The sequence below is a fragment of the Aotus nancymaae genome, unplaced genomic scaffold (genome assembly GCF_030222135.1).
Source record: "Aotus nancymaae isolate 86718 unplaced genomic scaffold, 86718_ANA_hifiasm-v0.15.2.pri h1tg000076l, whole genome shotgun sequence".
Taxonomy (NCBI): domain Eukaryota; kingdom Metazoa; phylum Chordata; class Mammalia; order Primates; family Aotidae; genus Aotus; species Aotus nancymaae.
Genome location: NW_026988491.1, coordinates 12,254,839 through 12,280,739, shown reverse-complemented (window position 1 = coordinate 12,280,739; position 25,901 = coordinate 12,254,839). Strand labels below are relative to the sequence as shown.

At 52.4% G+C, this 25,901-nt stretch overlaps 1 protein-coding gene and 1 non-coding gene across 6 annotated transcripts in view; both read right to left on the bottom strand.

Annotated features, from left to right (window-relative positions):
* Nucleotides 1-5,425: 5,425 nt before the first annotated feature.
* Nucleotides 5,426-5,533, bottom strand: LOC135271336 (small nucleolar RNA U13). Its single transcript, XR_010339441.1, has one exon. It is a non-coding gene; the product is annotated as a small nucleolar RNA U13 (small nucleolar RNA).
* A 7,070-nt stretch (nucleotides 5,534-12,603) lies between these two features.
* Nucleotides 12,604-25,901, bottom strand: part of TRIOBP (TRIO and F-actin binding protein) — a 79,316-nt gene continuing 66,018 nt past the window's right edge. For 4 of the 5 annotated variants that reach the window (XM_064368021.1, XM_064368020.1, XM_064368022.1 and 1 more), the window contains 7 exons: nucleotides 19,809-19,956; nucleotides 17,510-17,612; nucleotides 16,799-16,958; nucleotides 16,611-16,724; nucleotides 15,232-15,318; nucleotides 14,228-14,391; nucleotides 12,604-13,253 (listed from right to left, as the gene is read on the bottom strand). In XM_064368021.1, the coding sequence (XP_064224091.1) occupies nucleotides 14,230-14,391; nucleotides 15,232-15,318; nucleotides 16,611-16,724; nucleotides 16,799-16,958; nucleotides 17,510-17,612; nucleotides 19,809-19,956 (774 nt within the window). In that variant the 3' untranslated portion in view covers nucleotides 12,604-13,253; nucleotides 14,228-14,229. Of the gene's footprint in view, nucleotides 13,254-14,227; nucleotides 14,392-15,231; nucleotides 15,319-16,610; nucleotides 16,725-16,798; nucleotides 16,959-17,509; nucleotides 17,613-19,808; nucleotides 19,957-24,694; nucleotides 25,806-25,901 lie in introns of those variants that run through there. The other variant, XM_064368024.1, reaches the window with a different exon arrangement.

The window sequence follows — 25,901 nt, the reverse complement described above, 5'->3', positions numbered from 1 at the left end:
AATTCAGGCCGGGCACGGTCGCTCACGCCTATAATCCCAGCACTTTGGGAGGCCGAGGCAAGTGGATCACGAGGTCAAGAGATCGAGACCATCCTGGTCAACATGGTGAAACCCCGTCTCTACTAAAAATACAAAAAATTAGCCAGGCACGGTGGCGTGTGCCTGTAGTCCCAGCTACTCAGGAGGCTGAGGCAGGAGAATCGCCTGAACCCAGGAGGCGGAGGTTGCGGTGAGCCGAGATCACGCCATTGCACTCCAGCCTGGGTAACAAGAGCGAAACTCCGTCTCAAAAAAAAAAAAAAAAAAGAAATAAAAATTCAGTTGACATTTTAATAGTTAAACTTTAACTGATCTAACTGAACTAATTTCCAACTTCCTTTTTGTGTTTCTTTCTTTCTTTTTTTTTTTTTTGAGATGGAGTCTTGCTCTGTCGCCAGGCTGGAATGCAGTGGTGCAATCTTGGCTCACTGCAACCTCTGCTTCCTGGGTTCAAGTGATTCTCCTGCCTCAGCCTCCCTAGTATCTGGGATTATAGTCGTGTGCCACCATGTCTGGCTAATTTTTGTATTTTTAGTAGAGAACAGGTTTCACCATGTTGGCCAGGTTGGTGTCGAACCCCTGACCTCAGATGATCTGCCCACCGCAGCCTCCCAAAGTTGTGCCTGGCCTTGTTTGTGTTTCTTAAGACAGGGTTCTCGGCTCGTATTCGTGTGCCTGTAATCCCAGCTACTCGGGAGGCTGAGGCAGGAAAATCTCTTGAACCCAGGAGACAGAGGTTGCAGTGAACTGAGATTGCGCCATTGCACTCCAGCCTGGGGGACAGGGAGAGACTCTGTCTCAAAAAAAAAAAAAAAAAAGAAAGAAGGAAGTAAAGACAGTCTTCTCTTGTAGTCCCAACTGGAGTGCAATTATGGCTACTGCATCCTTTAACTCCAAGGTTCAATCAATCTTCTTACCTCAGCCTCCCAAATAGCTGGGACTACAGGCGCAGGCCACCACACCTGGCTAATTTGAGTATTTTTTGTAGAGACACTGTTTCACCATGTCATCCATGTTGGTCTCAAACTCTTGGGCTCAAGTGATCCTCCCACCTTGGCCTCCCAAAGTGTTGGGATTACAGGTGTGAGCCACAGTGCCCAGCCATTTCCAAGTTTTAAAGCAACAGAAGGTATCAGCATGGCACAGACGGAGGGTTTTGACCCCACAGACAGTTTAGCCTCCTGCATGGACGGTATCCTTTGGAAGGCCGTGTGGCTCTCACACAGAAGAGGAGGCTGCATGTGCAGACACAGAAAACGTTTATGATATATTAACTGACATGGGGGGCTCATTTTTTATAAAATAAGGATATTAGAGAACTACATATAGCTATACAACAGTAGTTCCCATTTATTGAGCAGTTACTATCTATCTGCCCACACTGTGCCGAAAGTGATCCATCCATGGGTATTAACGCATTTGGCCTTTTGCTGTTGTTATCACCTTGTTTGATGGGTGAGGAAGGAACTTACCTAAAGCAGTCTAATTCCATGCTCTTTATGTTTTTTATTTATTTATTTATTTATTTTTGAGACAGAGTTTCGCTCTTGTTGCCCAGGCTGGAGTGCAATGGCATGGTCTCAGCTCACTGTAACCTCCATTTCCTGCGTTCAAGCGATCCTCCTGCCTCAATTTCCCAAGTAGCTGGGATTATAGGCATCCACCACCATACCTGGCTAATTTTTGTATTTTAAGTAGAGACAGGGTTTTGCCATATTGGCCAGGCTAGTCTTGAACTCCTGACCTCAAGTGATCCACCCACCTTGGCCTATGAAAGTGCTGGGATTACAAGCGTGAGCCACGGTGCCTGGCCTTTTTTTAGTTTATTTGTTTTTGACAGAGGGTCTCACTCTGTCACCAAGGCTGAAATATGGATCATGACTCATGCAACCTTGAACTCCTGGGCTCAAATGATCCTCCTGCCTCAGCCTCCTGAGTACCTGGGACCACAGGTGCGCATCACTATGCTCAGATAATTTTTAAAATTTCTATAGAGATGGGGGCCTCACTATATTGCCCAGGCTAGTCTTGAACTCCTGGCCTCAAGCGGTCCTCCAGCCTTGGCCTCCCAAAGTTCTGGGATTACAGGCGTGAGCCACTGCGCCTGGCTTAATTTTTGTATTTTTGGTAGAGAGGAGGTTTCACCGTATTGACCAGCCTGGTCTTGAACTCCTGACCTCAAGCTATCCACCTGTCCCAGCCCCCACAAAGTGCTGAGATTACAGGCGTGAGCCACTGTGCCCAGCTTGGCATCATTTTCTTTTCAGGGAGGTGAGCTCCTGGAATGAACTGAGAGGACTGTAACGCTGGGGCCCACGCAGTGCACCACTAGGTCTTGCAGAGTAGGACTGGCCTCCTTTGGACAGATTGAGCCCCTGGGGTTCCCAGACTATTCTGGAAGAGACCTCAAGAGGGAGATGCTGGGCTTCTTAACAATAAACGCATGAGGATGCACCAGACATTGGTTCAAAAAAAGCAACCACAGCACAGCGGCTGGGGCTGTTCTCCAAGCCGGTTAAGTGGCCCGTGAGTGTGTGTGCATGTGTGGACACTCCATGTTATCAGTGATGATTTTCTCTGAGAAATGGATTTGGGTCACGGTGCACTGTTATGTTTTAGTTTATACACTTCTTTTTTTTTTTTTTTTTTTTTTTTTTGAGACAGAGTCTCTCTCTGTCGCCCAGGCTAGAGTGCAATGGTGCAGTCTTGGCTCACTGCAACCTTTGCCTGTTGGGTTCCAGCGATTCTCGTGCCTCAGCCTCCCGAGTAGCTGTGATTACAGGCGCACACCACCACGCCCGACTAATTTTTGTATTTTTAGTAGAGACAGGATTTCATCATGTTGGCCAGGCTGGTCTCGAACTCCTGACCTCAGGTGATCCACCGGCCTCTGCCTCCCAAAGTGCTGGGATTACAGGCGCAAGCCACAGCCACATGTATTACTTTTTTTTTTTTTTTTTTTGAGACAGGGTCTCTCTCACTCCAGTTGCCCAGGCTGGAGTGCAGTGGCTTGGCTCACTGCAGCCTCTACCTCCCAGGCTCAGGTGATTCTCCCACCTCAGCCCACCAAGTAGTTAGGACTTACAGGCACATGCCACCACGCCTGGCTAATTTTTTGTATTTTTAGTAGAGACGGAGGTTTCATCATGTTGCCAAGGCTGGTCTTGAACTCCTGGACTCAAGTGATCCGCCTGCCTCGGCCTCCCAAAGTGCTGGGATTACAGGCATGAGCCACCTAGCCTGGCTAGCAATGTCATCTTTTTCCCCATTCAGATTAAGATCTTGAGAGGTGATCATGGTGCTGGCAAGGTTGATCGCAGACAGAACTCCCATCCCTGTCCACAGGGGTGGATGTCAGATCAACCTACTCAGATGACAATTTGCCATGAGAAATCAAGAACATTGTTATCCTAGCACTTTGGGAGGCCAAAGTGGGCGATCACTTGAGGTCAGGAGTTCGAGACCAGCCTGGCCAACATGGTGAAACCCTGCCTTACTAAAAATACAAAAATGAGCCAGACATGATGGCGGGTGCCTGTAATCCCAGGTACTCGGGAGGCTGAGAATCTCTTGAACCCAGGAGGTGGAGGTTGCAGTGAGCCAAGACCGAACTACTGCACTCCACCTGGGCGACAGAGAGAGATTCCATCTCAAAAAAAAAGATGAATGAATGAATGAATGGAGTTCCTGACACAGAGTAAGTGCTGCAGTTTACCTGTTAGCTGTTTTCATCATTGGTATTTCAGACTCCTGGACAGAAATGACATGTTTACCCACAAGGCAGCAGAGACCTGTGACCATGTTAAGTGTCTTTGTTCTGGCTAAGCTTTATATCCACTGTGGGAGCAGTGGATTTTCTTCTGCTGATCCAAAGCTTTCACTGGCAGTTCCACGTGACTTTGCTTGAGTGTTTACTGTTTAGTTTTTTAAAAATAATTTTTAATTTTTTTGACTGAGTTTCACTCTTGTTGCCCAGGCTAAGGTGCAGTGGCATGATCTCGGCTCACTGCAACCTCCACCTCCTGGCTTCAAGCGATTCCCCTGCCTCAGCCACCCAAGTAGCTGGGATTATAGGTGCCCGCCATCATGCCCAGCAAAATTTTTTTTTGTATTTTTAGTAGAGACAGGGTTTTACCCTGTTGGCCAGGCTGGTTTTGAATTCCTGACCTCAGGTGATCCGCCCACCTTGGCCTCCCAAAGTGCTGGGATTACAGGCATGAGCCACAGTGCCTGGTCTATTTTAAATTTATTAATATTATTTTTGAGACAGGGTCTCGCTCTGTTGCCAAGGCCAGAGTGCAGTGGTGCATGTAACCTTCAAGTGTAACCTTGAACTCCTGGCTCAAGCTACCCAAAGTGTTGGGATTACAGGCTGGAGCCACTGGTGCAGGCTTAAGGTTGTTTGTTTGTTTGTTTTGAGACAAGGTCTCTGTGTTGCCCAGGCTGGAGTGCAGTGGTGCAGTCATGGCTCACTGCAGCCTCAAATTCCCAGGCTCAAGCAATCCTCCCACCTCAGCCTCCTACCTAGTAGCTGGAACCACAGGCATGCCACCATGCGTAGCTAATTTTTTCTATTTTTTTTTTTGTGGAGACAGGATCTCACTATATTGCCTAGGCTTCAGCCCTTCAGTCCTAAGTTTTTTTTGTTTTTGTTTTTTTTTGGTAAGATGGAGTTTTGCTCTTGTCGCTCGCCCAGGCTGGAGTGCAATGGTGTGATCTCCGCTCACTGCAACCTCCGCCTCCAGGGTTCAAGTAATTCTCCTGCCTCAGCCTCCTGAATAGCTGGGATTACAGGTGCCCGCCACCACGCCTGGCTAATTATTGTATTTGTAGTAGAGATAGGGTTTCACCATGTTGGCCAGGCTGGTCTCAAACTCCTGATCTCAGGTGATCCACCCACCTTGGCTTCCCAACGTGCTGGGATTGAGCCATGGTGCCAACCCCTCCTCAGCCTTTCTAGTAGCTGGGACCACAGCTGTACCACCATGCCCGGCTAAAAATAAAACTTTTCGGCTGGGCACGGTGGCTTACGCCAGTAATCCCAGCACTTTGGGAGGCCAAGGCAGGCAGATCATGAGGTCAAGAGATTGAGACCATCCTGGTCAACGCGGTGAAACCCCGTCTCTAAAAAATTAGCTGGGCATGGTGGTGCGCACCTGTAGTCTTAGCTGCTCGGGAGGCTGAGGCAGGAGAATCACTTGCACCCAGGAGGAGGAGGTTGCAGTGAGCCGAGATCATGCCACTACCTGGCCACAGAGTGAGACTTCATCTCAAAAACAAAAACAAAAACAACTTTTCTACAGGTGAGATCTCACTATATTGCCCAGGGCCATCTGAAACTCCTGGCCTCAAACGATCCTCCCACCTCGGACTCCTAGCGTACTGAGATTACAGGCATGAGCCACACACCCAACCTGTAACAAGACTGAAGGGAGGCTCATCTCACCCCCGAGCATGAAAGCCCAATCATGATGCTTATGAACCAGAAAAGGATCATACAGCAAATATTTACTGAACAGGCTGTCTGCTGTGCGCGCCGAGGGCATATACGGCATGCGCGTGGGCTGTGCACGTGAGCAGGAGTGCACAGAATAAGGCAGCTGCGAGCACAGGTGTTCATAAGTGAGTTCATCTACAGCTCTGCTTACATGGTGTGGGTGTGGGTGTGCCCAGCGTGAGTTTTTTAGAGTCTTGGCAGGCTCTGCTTCCCCAGCCTGGAGCACCCTCTCTCCTTTGGTCTCCCAATTACGCCTATTTATCTTTGAAGACTCAGTACAGGCGTTACCTGTGCTGTGCAGCCTTCCCTGGCTCCTTTGGCCGGGTCAGTTGCATCAGCTGTCCCTGGCGTTGTTGTCTCTCCCCTTGCCCTTGCAGGGTGAGGGCAGGAACAGGGCGTGGCCCTTCAAGTCTATCACTCTGGTGCCCGGAACAGGCTTGACCAGGGTATTAACAGGAATCATAACAGCTGCTACTCAGACTCAGTGGGTCTGGCCACGCTTGGGGCCTCACTTAATCCCATTTCTTAATCTCATCTCAGGTGATGAAGTGAATTTCCAGGGAGGATCTTTGATTGAAGCAGGTACGTGGCAGAGCCGGACAGTGACCCCTGAGCTTGGTGCCAGCCCTGCCACTCCCAAACCAGCCTCCATTCAGGACTATTTTATAACTTTTTAAAACTTTATTTTGGAATAGATACCACACGCATGTGGGAAATGGTGCAGAACACAGGAAAGCATTTAACACTGAAATGGGCCAGGCGCAGTGGCTCACGCCTGTAATCCCAGCACTTTGGGAGGCTGAGGCGGGTGGATCATGAGGTCAGGAGATCGAGACCATCCTGGCCAACATGGTGAAACCTCGTCTCTACTAAAAATACAAAAAAATTAGCTGGGCGTGGTGGCCCCCACCTATAATCCCAGCTACTTGGGAGGCTGAGGCAGGGGAATTGCTTGAACCCAGAAGGCAGAGATTGCAGTGAGCCAAGATCGTGCCACTGCACTGCAGCCTGGGCGACAGTGAGAGACTCTGTCTCAAAAAAAAAGAAAGAAAAAAAAAACACAGAAATGTGTCCCACCACCCCTGGCCCCTGGCCTTCCTGCCCCCTCACCGAGAAGGCAACCACTGTTCCCAGGGTCTTGTGTGTCCAGGGCCCCTTCACACTGGGTTCCCTCACCCTGGGGGGGTGTGTGCACAAGCGTATGTGTGCACATCCTTCTGGAGAGGTTTAAGCATGCATAAATACAGAGGCAAATCTGCACAGGATACATTTTAATTTTTTTTTTTTTTTTGAGACAGAATCTCACTCTCACCCAGGCTGGAGTACAGTTGGGCCATCTCGGCTCACTGCAACCTCCACCTCCCGGGTTCAAGCGATTCTCCTGCCTCAGCCTCCTGAGTAGCTGGGATTATAGGTGCTTGCCACCATGCCTGGCTAATTTTTGTATTTTTAGTAGAGATGAGGTTTTACCATGTTGGTCAGGCTGGTCTTCAACTCCTGACCTTGTAATCTACCCACCTTGGCCTCCCAAAGTGCTGGGATTACAGGCGTGAGCCACCACACTCAGCCCCCACCCTTTTTTTTGAGACGGAGTTTCTCGGGTCACCCAGCTGGAGTTGAATGGCATGATCTAGGCTCACTGCAACCTCAGCCTCCTGGGTTCAAGCGATTTTCATGCCTCAGCCTCCTGAGTAGCTGGGATTGCAGGCGTGTGCCACCACGCCCAGCTATTTTTAGTTGAGATGGGGTTTCACCACGTTGGCCAGACTGGTCTCAAACACCTGACCTCAGGTGATCACCCACCTCGGCCTCCTAAAGTGTGGATTACAGGCAGGAGCCACTTCCTTCTTCTAATGCTGGAATTAATGTTCCTGTCACCTTTCAGATACACTTGGCCAGTGCACCAGCTGCCCACTCCTGAGAGAGGACACAGCCACATGGGGGCAGCTGGGATGTGGCTCTGAGATGCCACAGTTGAGGTCCCTGGGCTAGTAAATGGTAGAGCCAGGTGACCAACTTGAAGACGCAGGCTCTGCTGACCTGGTTGAGTCCTGGCATTCAGAAGCCACAAGGGAGCTCACAGAGGGTGGGATCAACTAAAGCCAGGATGGCCAGAGTTAGGGAGGGGCTGGCCTGGGAGTTCCAGGTAGGGATCAGCCTGTGTAAAAGCTCAGGGGCTCTGGAAAGCAAGCAAGGTTGGCAGCCCCTGAGACTTAGGCGATGAGGCTGGAGCTTCGGTGTGGTGACAGGGCAAGAGCCAGCCAACCACACAGGCAACCCTTGAAACCCCTCCTGCCCTTTGCAGGGGACTCTAGCCTTTCTGGGCCCTTTGGGAAGAAGCCGTTGCCCTGCTTTACTAGGGAAACTGAGGCAGGAGTGTGGGTGTGGCTCATTTAAATCAGCCTCACCAAGGTACACCCAGACCTCCCCCATGCTTACCCCCAGGCAAGGGGACCCAAGGTACCCAGTCCCCAGGCAACCTCCAATGAGATGTGGGTCAGCTCAGGTGGCCACCTGGGCTGTGAGGCCAACTGACCTGGCTGTCACCTCATCGTGCTGCTGAGTCCTGGCCCCCTATCGGGGGACAACTGTGCCACCTCCTTCATCAGGCTGTTCTGGGGATTAAAGGAGCTCTTGAGTGAAATGCTTATTCCAGGGTCCTGCCCACTAAGTGCTCAGCAAAAGGCAGGCATCGTGACTGTTAGGGAGGCCTCTGCGCAGGGAGGGGAGATGGGCTCTAGAGTCAGATCTGCTGGGATGTAAGCCACTCAACTGTTGTCCTTGGGTAAGCCATGCCTCCTCTCTGAGCCTGTTTCCTCCTGTAACAAGGGGAGAACAGTACTTTAAAGAGTTGCTGTGAGCATTAGAAGGTTGGCCGTCATAATGTTTGCTCATGGCGGACGCTCCATCAAAGTTGAGTCCCCTCGTAAAGTACTGGGGGACTTTATGGGATGATAGGGGTGACTCACAGTTAAATCCTGGCCCTCTCATGTGCCGGAAACTGCCATTAGCCTCCAGCCCTTCAGGCTGGCTGCTGGGCTTCTCAGTGGGTTTATGGGGACGTCCAGGCCCTTGCCATTACAGGTGTGAGTCACTGCGCCTGGCCCACTTCCTTCTTCTCATGCTGGAATGAATGTTCCTGTTACCTTTCAGATACACTTGGTCAGTGCACCAGCTGCCTTGCTCCTGAGAGGACACAGTCATGTGGGAGCAGCTGGAATATGGCTCTGGAGACACCACAGTGGAGGTCACAGGGCTAGTGGATGACAGACTTTCAGTGACTGAATGAGTGAAGAGGAGAGAGACTGAGGCATGGAGCTGAGGCTGTGGCTGTTCCCTGCCTGGAGGGTGTCTGACTCAGTGATCGTTCACTTCCAGTTAGTCAGTCAGTCAATCAACAAACACTCATCCCACGGAGACAGACAGCATATGCTCGTTTTGAGTAAAGTGATGGAAGTGATGCTGCAGCACCTCTAAGCCTAACTCACAAGAAGCTTGTAGATTCCACTTGGGACTCTTGAGGCTCCCTTTATTGTTTTTATTTTTTTTAGAGACGGGTCTCACTTTGTCACCCAGGCTAGAGTACAGTGGCAGCGATCACAGTTCACTGCAACCTCCAACTCTTGGGCTCAAGCAATCATCCTGCCTCAGCCTCCCGAGTAACTGGGACTCCAGGCACGTGCACCACCATGCCTGGCTGTTTTTTTTTTTTTTTTGTATATAGGGGGTTTTACCGTGTTGCCCAGGCTAGTCTCAAACTAACTCTTGGCTGCAAGTGATCCTCCTGCCTTGGCTTCCTGAAGTGCAATCGTGAGCCACTGCACCTGGCCAGGACTCCCTTTCTAGGGGAAGTCAACCACCATGTAGGAAGTCAGACTACAGACTGTCCCAAGACCACCATGCTGTGACGAGCCCAAGCTAGCCCCATGGAGTGGCCATGTGGAGAGAGAGATGTCCAGGCTGGGCGCGGTGGCTCATTCCTGTAATCCCAGCACTTTGGGAGGCCGAGGTGGGTGGATCACTTGAGGTCAGGAGTTTGAGACCAGCCTAACATGGTGAAACCCTGTCTCTACTAAAAATACAAAAATTAGCTGGGCATGGTGGTGGGCGCCTGTAATCTCAGCTACTTAGGAGGCTGAGGCAGGAGACTTGCTTGAACCCAGGAGGCAGAGGTTGCAGTGAGCCGAGATCACACCATTGCACTCTAGCCTGGGCAACAAAGTGGAACGACGTCTGTCTCCCAAAGTGCTGGGATTACAGGCGTGAGCCACCATGCCCAGCCGGCATGGTAAATTTTCACATGTGTATGTACCCACATGACTATAACCCAGACCATGATACAAACATTTCTGGGACCAGAATGTTCCCTTTTACCCACTGCTGGTCAATGCCCCTCAGCTTAGAGATACCTGCTGTTCTGACACTATCACGGTAATGTTTTGTCTGTTCTTGAATGTCCCCTAAACAAAACCATACAGGCTTACACTCTACTGTGGTTACTTCTGCTGAACATTGTATCTGAAAGATTCACCAATGTTTTGTATGTAGCAATTCTTTAAAAATTGCTGTATAGGCCAGGCACAGTGGCTCACGCCTGCACGCCTGTAATCCCAACACTTTAGGAGTCTGAGGCGGGCAGATCACGAGGTCAGGAGTTTGAGACCCGTCTGGCCAATATGGTGAAACATTGTCTCTATTTTTAAAAAAAAATTGCTGTATGGTATTCTCATGTATGAATATACCACAATTTATTCATTCTGTAACTGATCGGCAACTATACTGTTCCTTTATTTGCTGATGTGAGTATTCCCATACTCATCCTTTTATGCATGTAAGCGCTCATTTCTCTTGGGTGTGTAAGCAGGAGTGGAAATGCTAGGCCATAGGGTAGATGTGTATGTAACTGTATGAGAAGCTGTCAGTTTCCCGCCATGGTTGTACAAAGCACACTCGTGCCAGCAGCGCCTGGGAGCTGCCATCCTCCATACTCCGACCAGCACGTGGTACTGGCAGACCTTTTCCTTTGAGCTATTCTAATAGTGGGGGAGTGTGATCTCATGTTTTTGTTTGTTTGTTTTTTGAGACAGTCTCACTCTTGTTGCCCAGGCTGGAGTACAGTGGTGCCATCTCGACTCACCACCACCTGTGCCTCCCGGGTTCAAGCGATTCTTCTGCCCCAGCCTCCCGAGTAGCTGGGATTACAGGCTCCTGCCACCACGCCCGGCTAATTTTTGTATTTTTAGTAGAGACAGGGTTTCACCATCTTGGCCAGTCTGGTTCTGAACTCCTGACCTCGTGATCCACGCACCTCAGCCTCCCAAAGTGTTGGGATTACAGGCGTTGAGCCCCCATGCCCGGCCAATCTCCCGGTTTTTGATGAGATATGGAGTACCTTCCTGAGGTTGGTCTGGTTTTTGGAGTTCCCCTAGGCAGCCCTGAGGAGGAGATGGGAGTGGGGTTGGTGAGGGGATGTTGCCACAGCCAGGTGTGAGATGGGGGAGCCCCAATTAGGCTGGGGCTAGAACGGAGGCAGAGGATGGGATTGAGAGCTGTCCTGGGGGGGAAGGTGGGATGGTGAGGATGGACGCCAGGGCTGCCAGCAACAGACATCCCATCTCCTGGTGGCTAGGAATGCTCCTTATCTCCTAAGCAAGCAGTGCTGAGGCAGGGCAGCGCCGAGCCTGGGGGATTTGATGGCACAGCGTCTTGTCTTTCTTTCTTCTGGTCTGACATTTTCAGCCATTGATGAGGCAAGATGGCGGCAAGGCCAGAAGAGAGGGGTCCCCTCCTTGTGCCTCCTCCCCACCTTTTTTTGAGACGGAATTTTGCTCTTGTTGCAAAGAGCAAAACTCTTTGCTCAGGCTGGAGTGCAGTGGTGCGATCTCAGATCACTGCAACCTCTACTGCCTGAGTTCAAGTGATTCTTCGCCTCAGCCTCCCAAGTAGCTGAGATTATAGGAGCTTGGTACCACGTCTGGCTAATTTTTTGTATTTTTAGTAGAGACGGGGTTTCACCATGTTGGCCAAGCTGGTCTCAAACTGACCTCAGGTGATCCCCCTGCCTTGGCCTCCCAAAGTGCTGAGACTGTAGGTGTAAGCCACCTTGCCTGGCCTCTTGTGCCCCTTTTTAAGACCAAGAACACCCTTCCCAGATGCCCCCCTCCACCCTGCTCCCAAGACTTGCCCCACATTGTACTGGAACTGCATCCCTTGTCCATTCCTGAACCAATCCCTGGCAAGGGAATGGGAAGCAATTTCCGCCCACTCCATGAGGTCTCTCTCCTGTGGGTCACTCCCTGAACACACCAGGAACATTTGCGCCTGCTCCTGCCTCCGCATGGAAGACCCTTCCTGATCCTTCCATCTTTCAAAGCTGCTTCCAAAGGCACTCTTCCACATGCAGGCTGGGTTGGGGTCTCCTCTGGGTTCTCACAGCCACCCCTACTGGACGTGGCCAGTTTCTGTAGGTCTCAGAAATGGGACCTCTTCCCAGCCCCATGTGACCATAGTCAGCACAGCTGGCCATGGTGAGGACTCCAGCCCACTGGGCCTGGGCCTGGGGTTGCCACAACCCCTGACCTCACCCCTGCCCAGGGTTGGGCACGACCTCAGGGCAAAGCCTCAGGAGAGGACCGGGACTGAAAGAAAAACACCCATTTGATGGAGAAGAAAACTGAGGCTCAGAGAGGGGTATGACTTGCGCAAGGTCATGGTCAGGGCCAGTCTTAGCTCCAGGCCTCTCTCTCAGGCCTGGGCCCTGTGCCCTATTCCAGGGCTCCTCAGACTTCGAGGGTCAGTGAATCACTGGGGCAGCCTGTGAAAATGCAGACGCTGGTTAAGTGGGTCGGGGTGGGGCTGGACTTGCTATTTCTCACCAGCTCCCAGCTGCCACTGGCCTGCAAGCCACACTGGGGGTGTCACAGTCCTTGCTCAGGGAGTCCCCACCCTCAGAAGCCCAGAGGCCACTGCTTTAGGATGGGTGGGATGTGGGTAGGGTGTGAGCGGGGAAGCTGCTTCAAGAAACCCCAATCTCTGTTCTGGTTCTGTCAGCCATCTAGGACACCAGAGCTGCTGGAACGTTTTATTAAGTTAAGAGGTTCAGGGAGCAGAAGAGAAACACCTTTTGCACGGCATAGCCTCAGAGGAGGCTGTGGTGCCATGAGGCCGGCTGCTGGCTCCCTCTGTCCCGAGCCCCACGGTACGGGCCATGTGGGGCAGGAAGTGTTAGTAAGAGGTAGGGTAGGAAGAGGGTGGCAGGCTCCCGCCTCTCCCCCGCAGAGACAGCCTGACATGGCCGCTGCTGCCTGGGCCTCCGCCAGACCACTGGGTCAGGGACACCAGCCCAGAAGCCCAAGAAGAGGGTGGCTGGAGACAGAGCAGGGGACCAGGGTTGGAGGCATACAGCCACCAGGAATTGCTTTTTTCTTTTTTTAAAGTATAAAGTGTTTTGGAAAAAAGGGAAAAAAATCTATATAAAAATCTTTTCACATATAAAATCCTGAAGAAGGTGCAAGGTAAGACCCAGTGCGAGGGGCACGCTCAGATACGCAGAGTGTGTGTGTGTGTATGTGGACGTGTGTGTGTGTGTGTGTGTGGTGGGTGCAAGTGCACGTGTGGCCCACAGAGGGTGGGAAGAAAGCTTGGCTTTGGACTTCCATCCAGCAGGGAAGTAGGGCGGCTGCTCCTCCAGGCTGGAGGGTCTGCAGCTGGTCAGGACCTGAAAGACAAGGTGTGGCAGGGCTGAGGCCTGGGCTGAGAGGCTTCGAGGCCACCCCAGGCCAAGCAAGGGTGGTGAGTGGGTCCTTCCACTGCCGCCTTGCAGCCCCGAAGGTGCAGCCAGATCTGCTCTTCCCGGCTCCTTCCCAAGTAGCTCGGCCACCGAGTGGCCTCTCCTGTGTGTCTTAAGAAGTCCATGGGGACTTGTCAGAAAGAGGACGTTCCAGATAGATGTGGCGTGGAAAAAGCAAAAATAAAACACTGTGGGCCGGTGCAGCAGCTCACGCCTGTAATCCCAGAGCTTTGGGAGGCTGAGGCAGGTAGACTGCTTGAGCCCAGGAGTTTGAGACCAGCCTGGGAGACAGGGGGAAACCCTGCCTATACAAAAAGTACAAAAGTTATCTGGGCATGGTGGTGGGGGCCTGAGGTCCCAGCCACTCAGGAGGGTGAGGTGGGAGGATCCCTTAAGCCCAGGAGGTTGAGGCTGCAGCAAGCCGTGACTGCATTACTGCACTCCAGCCTGGGTGACAGAGTAAGACCCTGTCTCAAAACAAACGAACGAAACCACTTCGAGCCCTGCTAAGTCCAGAATAAGTTAAGACTAACCAGGACAGAGGCCCGGCCTCGGTGCGCAGCGTCCGTGTGTGAAGTGGGTGGAGGCTCACTCTGGGGTCAGGGGTGTGCGCGCTATATGTGCCTCCAGCCCTGAGGAGGGTGTGCGCTGAGCTGGCTGTGGCTCCGCACTGCGATGCCCAGCTCTGGGGGGACAGGCTCAAGCAGATGAGGCAGCCTGTGGCCCGGGTCTGATGGGATCTCAGCGACAACCTTGTGTTGCTGGTTTCATCGTGCCTTTCACAGAACGGGAATTGGAGGCCAGAAGAAGGAAGTGCCCTGGCTGGGGTGGCCCAGGGAGTCTCGGGTGTGGGAGAGCCTCAGCCCCTGCCCAGCCTGCAGGGCGCATGCCTCGGTACCCACCTCTACTCAGCCAGGCTGTTGCGCATGGCCTCCTTCTCCTGCAGGGCGGCCATGGCAAGGCGCAGGTGCTCCTTCAGCTGCTCGATCTCCCGTTCCGACCGCGTCTTGATGTGGCTCAGCTCCACGTAGACGTCCTGGTACTTTCCCGAGGTGAAGCGCTTGTCCTGCGCGGCGGGAGGCGGGGATGAGGGGATGAAGCCTCTCCCTCCAGCCCTGCCCACCTGGCACTTGGGCAGCACCAGCAGCCAGACCTCCCTGTAGCACCCTCGCTTTATCCATCCAGGTGGCTCCCCCAGGTGGGCCTGGTCTTGGTCTTACCCCTCCCACCTCCCTGGTACCACCCAGGGACACAGGCATCATTGGCATCCTCATCCTGTTCAGGAGGAGATTTTGCCCAAGACCGAAGGGCAGTGAGTGGTTGGGATGAGAACCAGGTCAGCCTGGCCGGGTGCTCAGGCCCTTCCCGTGAGTTCACCCCACCTGTTCTTCAAGCACGGTAAACGCGTTCTGGCTCACACATGCTTACAGAGTCCACTTCCCGCCCCAAACTGACAGCACCAGGCAGGGACATAGCAGCCAAGGGTGGGCCAGGTGGGCTGCAGACTCACCTGGGCTGAACCCCGACATGCCCAACTCCTAGCAATGTGGCTATTCTCACTTGAGTGCAAGGTTCACACAGCAGAGATTTGGGGCTATTTTGTTCACATCTGTCTTCCCAGCACCTAGTGCAGTGCCTGGGACATAGTAGGTGCTCAATAATCATCAATAAATTAAATAATGCTAAATAAATAGAAGCAAGTATGGCCCTGGGCAAGTCACTTCCCCATTCTTAGCCTCAGTTTCCCTGTCAGTGAATGGGGATGACACCCACGTGGGAGAGGCACACGAGAGCCTGAGGAAGGATGAGGCAAGTGAAGGGCTTGGCACAGAGCAGGTGCTCACATGATGGCACCCAGGTGGCTCCAGAGGCCCCCACTGCCCCCACGCCCAGTGGTAGGACCTACCTTCTGCATCATCTGGAGCTCGTCCCGGAGGCACTGCACCTCCTTCTTCAGGTACTGAAGTTCGTTCTCTTTTACTCGAAGCAGCACCTGGGGATATAGGTGCCAGGCTGACCCAGGGCCAGAAGCCAGAGCTACCCTGGCCTACAGCGCCCTGCAGCCTGCCTTTTCTCTGCCTCAGGCCCCTAGAATGCAGTCCCTATCTGCACTAAAACCCTCGACATCCTGGAGTCAGACTCCTTCAGGAAGCCCTCTCTGGTTCCCCTGCTTTCCCTTCCTTTACTCTCACCCCTGTCCAGCCTGTGTGAGTGGCTATCTCATGGTCAACTCTGCTGCAGCCCTCATGCAGCACCAGGCTCTCACTTCTGGGTTGAGGAAGATGAAAAGAAGCCCTAAATAAACCTAAGCGGCTGGGCCACCCCACAGGCCACCTCACTAACCCCTCCCCAACCCTGAGGGCCAGGTGCTGCTGACTTGACCAAGGAAGAAACAAGTTCAGCCAGGACTGGGGAGGCTTAAAGGCTCAGACTGGAGCCAGACTGCCTGGTTCAAGTCCCAGGCCAGCTGTTCAAGCTTTGGTAAGGTACGTGCCCTCCCTGTGTCTGTCTCCTCATCTGTAAATGTGCACAGTAACAGTAGCTAACGTATGCAGCTGTCAGGAAGATTGGAGGAGTTAACAGACCAAAAGGACTAACAGAAGTTCTAGGCAGAGGGTGAGCCTCACCTAGGTGTTAAGAAATAAAATACTAAGGCTGGGTGTGGTGGCTCACGCCTGTAATCCCAGCATTTTGGGAGGCTGAAGCGGGCGGATCACTTGAGGTCAGGAGTTCGAGACCAGCCTGGCCAACATAGTGAAACCCCATCTCCACCAAATGTATAAAAAATTAGCTGGGTGTGGTGGTGAGAGCTTGTAATCTCAGCTACTGGGGAGGCTGAGGCAGGAGAATCACTTGAGCCGGGGAGGCAGAAATTTCAGTGAACCGAGATCGTGCCACTGCACTTCAGCCTGGGTGACCGAGTGATACTCTGTCAAAAATAAAATAAAATACTAGAGTGATCCTGGGATCTCACACACACATATTTTCTTACCCCAATATTTCCCAGTAAGGGAGGTGCTAGGGCCATTTTACAGGTGAGCTACTGGGACTCAGAAAGGTGGAGTGACTTGCTATGGTACACGGCAGGCAGGTGATACAACCCAGGTGGGAGGGCGGAATTCTGGCTACTGGATGCACAGTAGATGTTCTGGCCTAGTTAGGCTGGTCCAGCCACTGGGGGACTTGGAGTTCCGTAGCAGGTGATACCCAGCCTGTGGGCAGAGTGCGCCATAGCCCTGGGCCCCAAGAACCACCGGGCTGCCTGATGCTAGTGAGGGCACTCACCTCCAGCTCACAGGAGCTCCGTTCGTTGCTGCGCCCGCAGCCGTTGCCCATGCCCTGCGAGGCGATGAAGCTGCGCAGCCGGTCTATCTCCTCTGACAGGCGGGCATGCAGCTCCTGGAAGGGGCACAGTGGTCAGGGCAGGGGTGCCGGGACTCACCCACGTTCCCCCAACCTGGGGCCAGGCCTACCTGGTTGTGGCGCAGCAGCTCCTGGCCCTCCTGCTGGCAGCGGCGCAACGTGTGCTCCCGCTCCTCCGCCTGCTGCGTCAGCGCCCCAATCTCCAGGCACTTCTGTGAGTACTGCTCCGATAGCACCTGCAGCTCCCGCTTCAGTGCCTCCACATCTGACCTGCCCCAGAGGAGGAGCAAAGGACAGCATGGGTTATCTTGCCCCTGCCAAGTCTGGAGTCCGGTCATGGCAGACTCAAAGCATCCCAGAACTCTGGGGTTCCCTCTCTAGGTTTGTCTTCAGCCTGCTGTGGGGCTGTGAACCAGTGACAGCCTCTCTGGATTGCAGGTGTTTCCCCTATGAGAGAGAGTGGCTTGGAGGAGCATATCTTTAAAGTCCCTGAAGCCTCAACATTCCAATACTGTGCTCTGGGGCAGGGAGAGACATACTGGTCAACAGTGACACTGCAGTCCAGCTCTAGGGGAGACTAAAGGGGTGAAGAGGTGGGTGGAGGCCGAGACCAGCCAAGACAAGAAGGCGCCTGAAGAACTGTCTGTGAGGACTGGCATGGGGTCTGCCTGAGGACTTTCTCCTTCTGTTTCTTGCATCCATGAGACTGGTGCAGGAATCTCAGCTAGGGGCAAACTGATGTGTCCTCTGCCAAGGGGTCTCAGCAAAGTTCCTCAACTCATAACCATTAGGGTTGGCAGCTGGGCCCGGCATCATCTTACTGGTGCTGCTTCCGGAGGCCATCTGGGCCCTGCTGGAGACTCCGTGTTTTGCTCAGCTCTCGGCTCAGCTCTTCCTGGTAGGCCTTCTTCATGGCTTCAATGGCTGGAAGCAGGGCAGAGAGGCACAAGAGAGACTGGAGGGGGGTCAGCAGCACCAAGTGCCACCTGCTCTGAGGCGCCACATGTACCGGTGGAGATAGGACCAAGGAACGGTGTGCAAAGAGCACTGAACCAGGAGTCCAGAGCAGCCCAGGCTGTGTCATAAACTGAGTGGCTTTCGGTAAGTTGCTCAACCTCTCTGAGCCCATCTATTAAGGGAAGATAATCCTGTTGGATGGACCCTGCTGGGGAGATACCTCAGTGTCTGACCACTGGTATCTCCTGTTCTAGTGATTTCCAGGTAGGACCCCACACAGTACACCCTCCCTGCAGACTCAGAGGGCTCTCAAACAAGGCCTATCTGCTTTGCCCAGCCTGGTGGTCAAGAGTTCAGGTTCTAGAGTCAGCATAAATCTATGTGACTTTGCACAGGTGACTTAACCCCTCATGCCTCAGGTCCCTTATCTGGAAAACAAGGATAACAAAGTACCTTTCCTCCATGAGGTTATTGGAAGATGTGTGTGAAGAATTTAGAACAAAGCATGGCTCAGCGTAAGTGTCCCAACATTAGCTCCTGTTGGCTTTATCCTCAGACTGTGAGCTCCTAAGGACCAAGACCGAGGCTTTTTTCCCACTCAGGGTTGTTGTGAGGATTAAACAAGCCACACCCATAGTTTTATCCACAATTCTAAGATCCAAAACCTCTGAACATTCTAAGTTTCTCGTAATTCATTTTTTTGTTTGTTTTTTTGGATGGAGTCTCGCTGTGTCACCCAGGCTGGAGTGAAGTGGCGCAAGCTCGGCTCACTCCAGCCTCCATCTCCCAGGTTCAAGAGATTCTCCTGCCTCAGCCTCCTGAGTAGCTGGGACTACAGGTGCGTGCCATTATGCCCTGCTAATTTTTGTATTTTTAATAGAGACAGGGTTTCACCATGTTGGCCAGGCTGGTCTCAAACTCCTGCCCTCATGTGATCACGGCCTCCCAACATGCTGGGATTACAGACATAAGCCACCACATCCAGCCTCTGGTAACTCTTGGTGGCAATCCCCACCCTGAAAGGACATAAGGCTATTTATGGTCTCTATTATTCCACTTAAGTGTGATTTTTATCCATTTCACAGCGGAAACCTTAGTGCTAGATTACAGGGTGAAGTCCAGACTCTGCTGAGGGGGATGGGGCCTCTGACACAGGATCCTGCAATGGCCATCTTCCTAAAATGCAGAGCACACTGGCCCCAGGCTGGGTTCGAGTGCACGAGCACTTGGCACAGCACTGGCAGGTTGTGAGCTTCAGATCATGTGACATTGGCCATCATTTCTATTCTTCTGCAAACCCTTCGTGGTGCCTAGGAATGTGCCAGGCACACAGCAGGTGTGCAGTGGACAGGAGCAGAGGGAACTGTCTAGGATGAAGGGTGCTCCTGTGGGGAAGATGTGGGGCCCAGTGCCTGGCACACAGCTGGGGTGGAAAATACTCACACTTTCCCCTGCTCTCCCCAAGGTCTGGCCTACGTGCCCAGGGAGGAGTCACTCATATGAGGACAGGGACGCAACAGATCAGCCTCTCCCTGCAGCATGTGGGCAGTGTGTGGCTTTAGGCAGATTCTCTGGTGGCTGCAGGCCCCTGAGCGGGAGGAGTCACCACCCATGGTAGTGGTGGTGTTGGGGGTGGGGAGGGTGTCTTGTTTTTGTTTTTGTTTTTTGAGACAAAGTTTCGCTCTCATTGCCCAGGCTGGAGTGCCATGGCGCAATCTCGGCTCGTGGCAACCTCCACCTCCCAGGTTCAAGTGATTCTCCTGCCTCTGCCTCCCGAGTAGCTGGGATTACCAGCATGCACCACCACACCCGGCTAATTTTGTATATTTTTGCTAGAGACGGGGTTTCTCCATGTTGGCCAGGCTGGTCTTTAACTCCCGACCTCAGGTGATCTGCCCACCTTGGCATTCCAAAGTGCTAGGATTACAGGCGTGAACCACCGCACCTGGCTGGGGAGGGTGTCTTTTACTGCCTCAGTTTCACCTTTTCAAGTAGGGGCTACAGGCCAGTTCTGGGGGCTTCCAACCCCTGCTGACCCTTACCCCAAATGTGGCACTGAGACCCCTACCTCTTATTTGATAAAATCCTCGCTAGTTTGGCCAGGAGGAGCCTCAGTGGGGAGGCTGAGGGCTCAGCCCACTGTGCCCCACCCAGGGTCCATACCTGAGGCCGTGGCTGCTGTCTCCTCGGCCAGGAGCCACTCCTTCTCCTGCTGTAGCCGCTGCAGTTCCCGCTCGTGGTGCCGCTGCAGCTCCTCCATCACCTGCTGGTGCGAGGACTCCATCTCTGCCAGGCTGCGCTCACATGCCTCCTGCGGGCCGGAGGCCAGGGTGTCAGGGGCTGCCCGTTCCTCTGGGATAGCGGCCCTTTCCCAGACTCCAGAAAAGGCTCAGGGGCAGGTGCACCACCTCTTCCTGGGCCCTGGCACCTCCAGCCTGCACCTACTCCTGCTCCAACCCCCACCCCACGGCTCCTCGTTCACAAACCTCACTTGTCACTCCTGCCTCAAGCCCTCCAGGGACTCTGGGTCCTACAGAGTTAAGTCCCTGCTCCCATGGCTGACGTTTGCGGTCTCATCCCTGGCCCTTCTCTGCCAAGCAATCTTGTAGTTATGGTTGCAGCATGTTCACATCTCTGAGCTTTAGCTCATGCATGCTATTCCCACTGCCTGGAATGCTTTTTTGGCAACTTTACCTCCCTGGGGAATTCACTGACCTGCAACCCAGTTTAAATGTCTCTCCTAGCTCTGCCTCTGGGCAGCCTCTCCCCTGCCTCAAAAGGTTCTGCTTCTGCCAAACCATAAAAGTTCCCTGAGACTGAGAACACCTGACTGGTGCAGTCCCCAGGGTCTAGGCCAGGGCCTGACATGTGGCAGGTGCTCAGAAAATGAGCTGAAACTGATGATGTAATACAAAATAAGGCTTAGTAGGCAAGATGGGCAAGTATCTCAAAGACTAGTAATACCCACTACTGGGAGTGTCCGCCGTGACGGTGTGTGTGAGGCGGTGGTCCGGTGGCATCATCACATTTTGCGACCCCACTGGCTGCCCTAGCAGGTCCACTCCTTTTCCGATCCCACAGAAAGCCACATGTGTACAGACACTCCTGGAACAAGGGTATTTATTCCCTACGGCAAGGTTGGTAACAGATGAAAACTGGAAACAATCTAAATGCCTATCAGGGGAACTCTTGAATAAATGATGGGATCGAGCTTTACAAATTTTTTTTTTTTTTGAGACGGAGTCTTGCTCTGTTGGCCAGGCTGGAGTGCAGTGGCATGATCTCGGCTCACTGCAGTTTCTGCCTCCCGGGTTTAGGCGATTCTTCTGCCTCAGCCTCTCAAGTAGCTGGGATTACAGGCAACTGCCACCACGCCTGGCTAATTTTTGTAATTTTAGTAGAGATGAGGTTTCACCATGTTGGCCAGGCTGGTCTTGAACTCCTGACCTCACGATCCACCCACTTTGGCCTCCCAAAATGCTGGGATTACAGGCGAGTCACCACGCCTGGCCTAGACAGAGTTTTTATGTGGATGCTGTGGAAAAAGATCCCAAAATCAGGTAGTGAAAGTTGGCTTCTGACATGTGTGGTATGATCTCACTCACGGGAACAAATGTGCAGACCTGTCCATCCCAGTCCTTGGACACAAAAACACAGAAAAGGTAGGGAGGAGATTATGGGGGGCAAAATGACAGTCCCCTCAAATTTGTCCACATCCTACTCCCAGGGTCTGTGACTGTCATGTTACATGGCAAAGAGGAATTCCGACTGCCAAGGGAATTAAGGTTGCTAATCAGCTGACCTTAAAATCGGGAGATTATCCCAGATTATCCCTCGAGCCCAGTGTAATCACAAGGGTCCTTAAAAGTGGACGAAGGGGCAGAAGCAAAGAGTTTAAGGGAGGTGTGACCAGGAAGGGATGGTCAGAGTGACGTGGTGGGAGAAGGACTCAACTTCCCGTCTGCAGGCTTTGAAGATGAAGGAAGGGGCCGAGAGCCAAGGGACCTGGGCGGCCAACAGAAGGGATGCCACAGGCACCTGCAGAGGAACACAGTCCTGCCTCGGCTGCAGCGCAGCAAGACCCACGTTAGACTTCTCGCCTGCAGAGGTGTGAGGTAATACATGTGCATTATTTAGGCAGCTGTGGTGACTGGTTACAGCTGCCACAGGAAACTGAGAGGTGAGCAAGGCGGCAGCAGCCACCGATGTGACCCCGGGGCGGCAGCTGGCAGCGGAAGGAGTGTGAGGGTGTTGATTTCTAACCTTTCAATTTGTTTGAATTATTTTTGAAAATGTAAACATGTTTTTTATATAATTAAAAAAAGTTTAAGGTAATTAAAAAGGGAAGGGGAAGAAGAGCCAGGGAAGAAACTGAGGCACAGAGGGCCAGATGAGGGGCTGTCTCCTCCACACACAGGCCACCTCCCTGCCTCTCCAGCAGCCCCACCTGGGCTGCAGGGGACGATATGATGGAAGGGTGAGGGCCAAGAGCTTCAAGTGGGGACAGAGGTGGCTGTCCCTGACTTCTGTCCCTGCCCTCTATGTCTCCTGGCTTAGGACAACAGAACTTGGCTTTGGACCTCAGAGGGGGGTCCTCATCCGGGCTGCATCTCAGAGTGAACCTGAACAAGCCCCTTGCCCCTCTGAGCTTCAGTCTCGGCATCTGTAAAGCAGACCTCACAGGACCAGCCCCCGAGGCTCCCTGGGTATGGGACAGGAACCCTGTGCACAGAGGGAGACCGTATGTCAGCCGCACCCACCAATGGGTGCCCAGCAATGTGGGGGTGGGGACTGAGCTTCTGAAAAGGGCCAGATCAGGCAGGCAGACCTGGCAGCTCAGGAATGCAGGGGCTGACATTGGGAGGTAGGACCCAGTTGACGAAGAGGGACTCCTAGATGGCCAGGGAATGCTCTGTGACCTACCTTCCTGAGCGGCCCAAGGTGTCCTGATTCTGGCTGCTGCCTCTAACATGCATATCAAAGTAGATAAAGATGCCTCTGTCACCCACTGCAACAGTGGGGAAGGGTCCTCTTTACCAGACATCCAGTGGGTGAAGCCCCAGACCACCCGACAGCTGTCCCACAGCGGCAAGCCCCCAAGCCCTGAAGGAAGGGCACCCACTCAGCCTGAGACACCAGCTGGGGAATCCCTCCCCAGCTGTCACTCCTCCAGGTCCAGAGTTTCCAGCTGCCTCCTCCCATGCCTGAGGGCGACACAGATGACTCAGCTCCTCTTCTCTGACGCCCTCTGCATCTGGCGTCACTCTTCCACCTGCCTGGTCTTCAGCTCTATTTCCCAATTACTCCCTTCTCCCCTCCCACCTGCTCCCCCTGCCCATGCCACTGTAACGGGATAAAATTCTGACAGCCTTTGGTGTACCCAGAGGGGCATGTGGGGACCAGAATGCCTGGATTCCAGACACAGGTCTGCCCACAGCTCAAAGATCACACCCTTCTGTGGGCCTCAGTTTTGCCACCTGTAAGCTGAGAAGCCACAGCAGTGCCTTTCAAACTTCACTGTAGTGGCAGAGCCTTTATCCAAAGGAAATCTAAAGCAGGCTCTGTGAGTAAAATGGACAAAGATGAGCCGGTGTAGTGTTCACACCTGTACTCCCAGCACTTCGGGAGGCCAAGGTGGAAGAATCACTTGAGCCCAGGAGTTCAAGACCAGCCTGGACAACACAGTGAGACCTTTTCTCTACAGAAGTTTTTAATTAGCCAGGCATGGTGGTGTGCACCTGTGGTTCCTACTCAGGAGGCTGAGGTGGGAAGATTGCTTGAGACCTAGAGTTCGAGGCTGCAGTGAGCCATGATTGTGCCACCGCACTGCAGCCTGGGTGACAGGGAGAGACCTCATCTCTAAAAAAATAAAAATAAAATAAAATGGAGAAAGATGAAGTTGCTCTGATTATAGGTGGGTACAAATAGACCCCAGCCCCACCCACCCAGAAAGCAACCCTGGAGCACCTCAGAACACAGCGCATGTGAAAGCCCCCTGGTTGGGCTTTCCAAGGTCCTCCCACCTGCCTCATCTGGGGTGTTGGGCCCCCAACTCCCTACTCTGCCCCGGGGAGGGGCTACAGTGCACAACACTGGCCTCTCCCCTGCCCCTCCCCAGGACAGGGTAAGCCCCCAGGCTCACCATCTGTGTCCCACCCCTGCTCCTCTGCATGCTCCTCCATCAGTGGAACCTCCATCCACTAGTCTGCCCCAGGATGGTCTCAGCCCCAGCCTCAGGGCCTCCGAAGGCACCTCTGCCTTCCACAGATCTGGTCATCCAGTCCTAAATTCTCCTTCTTCCAGACCCCTGACATTCACCCTCCTACAGCCACTAACCTAGCGCCTTATACCTGGCCCTCTCCCAAGCCCCTTCCACTCCAACAGCACTTTCCTGACGTCACTGTCTGACCCTAAACTTCCAAAAGTCCATGGAGTGAGCTTTTTTTTTTTAAAAAAAGATAGATTCTCACCGTCACCCAGGCTGGAGTTCAGTGGCAGGATCTTAGCTCACTGCAACTTCTGCCTTCTGGGTTCAAGCAATTCTGCCTCAGCCACCAGAGTAGCTGGGATTACAGGCACACACCACCATGTCCTGCTAACTTTTGTTTTTTGTTTTCTTTTTTAGTAGAGGGGGGTTTCACCCTGTTGATCAGGCTGGTCTCAAACACTTGACCTCAAGTGATCTGCCCACCTCAAACTCCCAAAGTGCTGGGATTACAGGCATGAGCCACCGCGCCTGGCCAGAGCTTCTAACTCTTAGCTCAGCACTGGAGGCCGCCACAATAGGCACCAACCAGCCTTTTTTCTCATGCCCCAGACAATACCTTCCTGAGAGCCCCCCTCACGTGACCTCCCCTTGGAAACTTCTAGAAGGCTCCTCCTGCCTGGGGCCTGTATCTCAGCCTTCTTTTCTACTTTAGGTTATGGTATGCTGACTGCAGACAGTTGATTGTCAAATTTCTAGGAATTCTGTGATGTAGTTGTTAAGCACAGCCATTAAAAATTAAATTTATATACTTATAATTAAATTAACTACATTAAAGACAAGGTAATGGATACTCAAATTTATTACTTTCTAATTATTTCACTGTTTTATTATGTGTGCTCTTGGGGTCAGTCACATCTAGTGTATCTGCATGGCGGAAATCCTATAGAATGATCTGACATCTCTTCCCAACTCTGTGTCCAGGGACTTCATGCTGGTAACGCAGCATCAGCCACAGTGGGAGTATTCACACCATGGAATCGGTAAACGATACACAGCAGGGCTTGATTTATTGTTTGGCTGACTGTCTAGACTTAAGAAGTGATAAGAAAATGCCAATAACACAGACTGAACTTAAAAGTGTGTCACAGCTATAACCATAAAATTGTAAATAAAACAAAGAATTGCAAAAATATTCATAATAGGATATTTTCAGATATTCTTAATAAAAAACAACTATCAGATTTAGCAAAGAAGTCACCCACAACATGGACCAGCAAAGTTTCGACAAATGTCTCATCATCTTATTCATTACCATAGAGAAAAGTGTCAACCAGTATACATGTTGAAACAACCCGTTTGTTAATTAGTTGTGGATACAAGAGTATGGAAAAATCACTGAGAGCATTCTGAGAAAAATCCATTTGCTATATGGCATTCACAATAAAATTATATATTGGTAAACTGTGTACTAAACATTGTTTTTATTGGTAAAATTTATAATAAACTTATATATGTGTACACACACTTTTTTTCTAGATAGTTTGTCCTAGTTGTGACAACCAAAATTGTTCCCAGACACAGCCAAATGTCCCCAAGGGGGACAAAATGGACCCAGTTAAGAACCACTGTCCTAGGCAGATGGTGCATTCTGAGGGCCACTGGAGACTCCCCGGTCCTGCAGACCTCCTTGTGTGGGGCCTCGGCCTGGTGGGCCTCAGAGGATTTCCCTGTGTTCAGGGAGTGACTCTTGGGGCCACTGGCCCCCACTTCCCCAGGGGAAGGGTCCGAGTGCAGAGTGTCACACGGGGACTCACAGGCTCTGCAGTCAGCTGGACCCTGGCTCAAATCCCACCTTTGACACCTGCAGGCAGGGTGACCTCAGGCAAGTCACATAATCTCTCAGAGCTCAGTGGCCTTGTCTGTAAAATGGGCACCGTGATCAGGCCCACCAGCTGTGGGGAAATTAAATGAGATGACACATGTCAAATGCCTCCCACGGGTTCCAGCACACACAGGAAGGGCTCCCAAAATCTCAGCTGTTTTCTGAT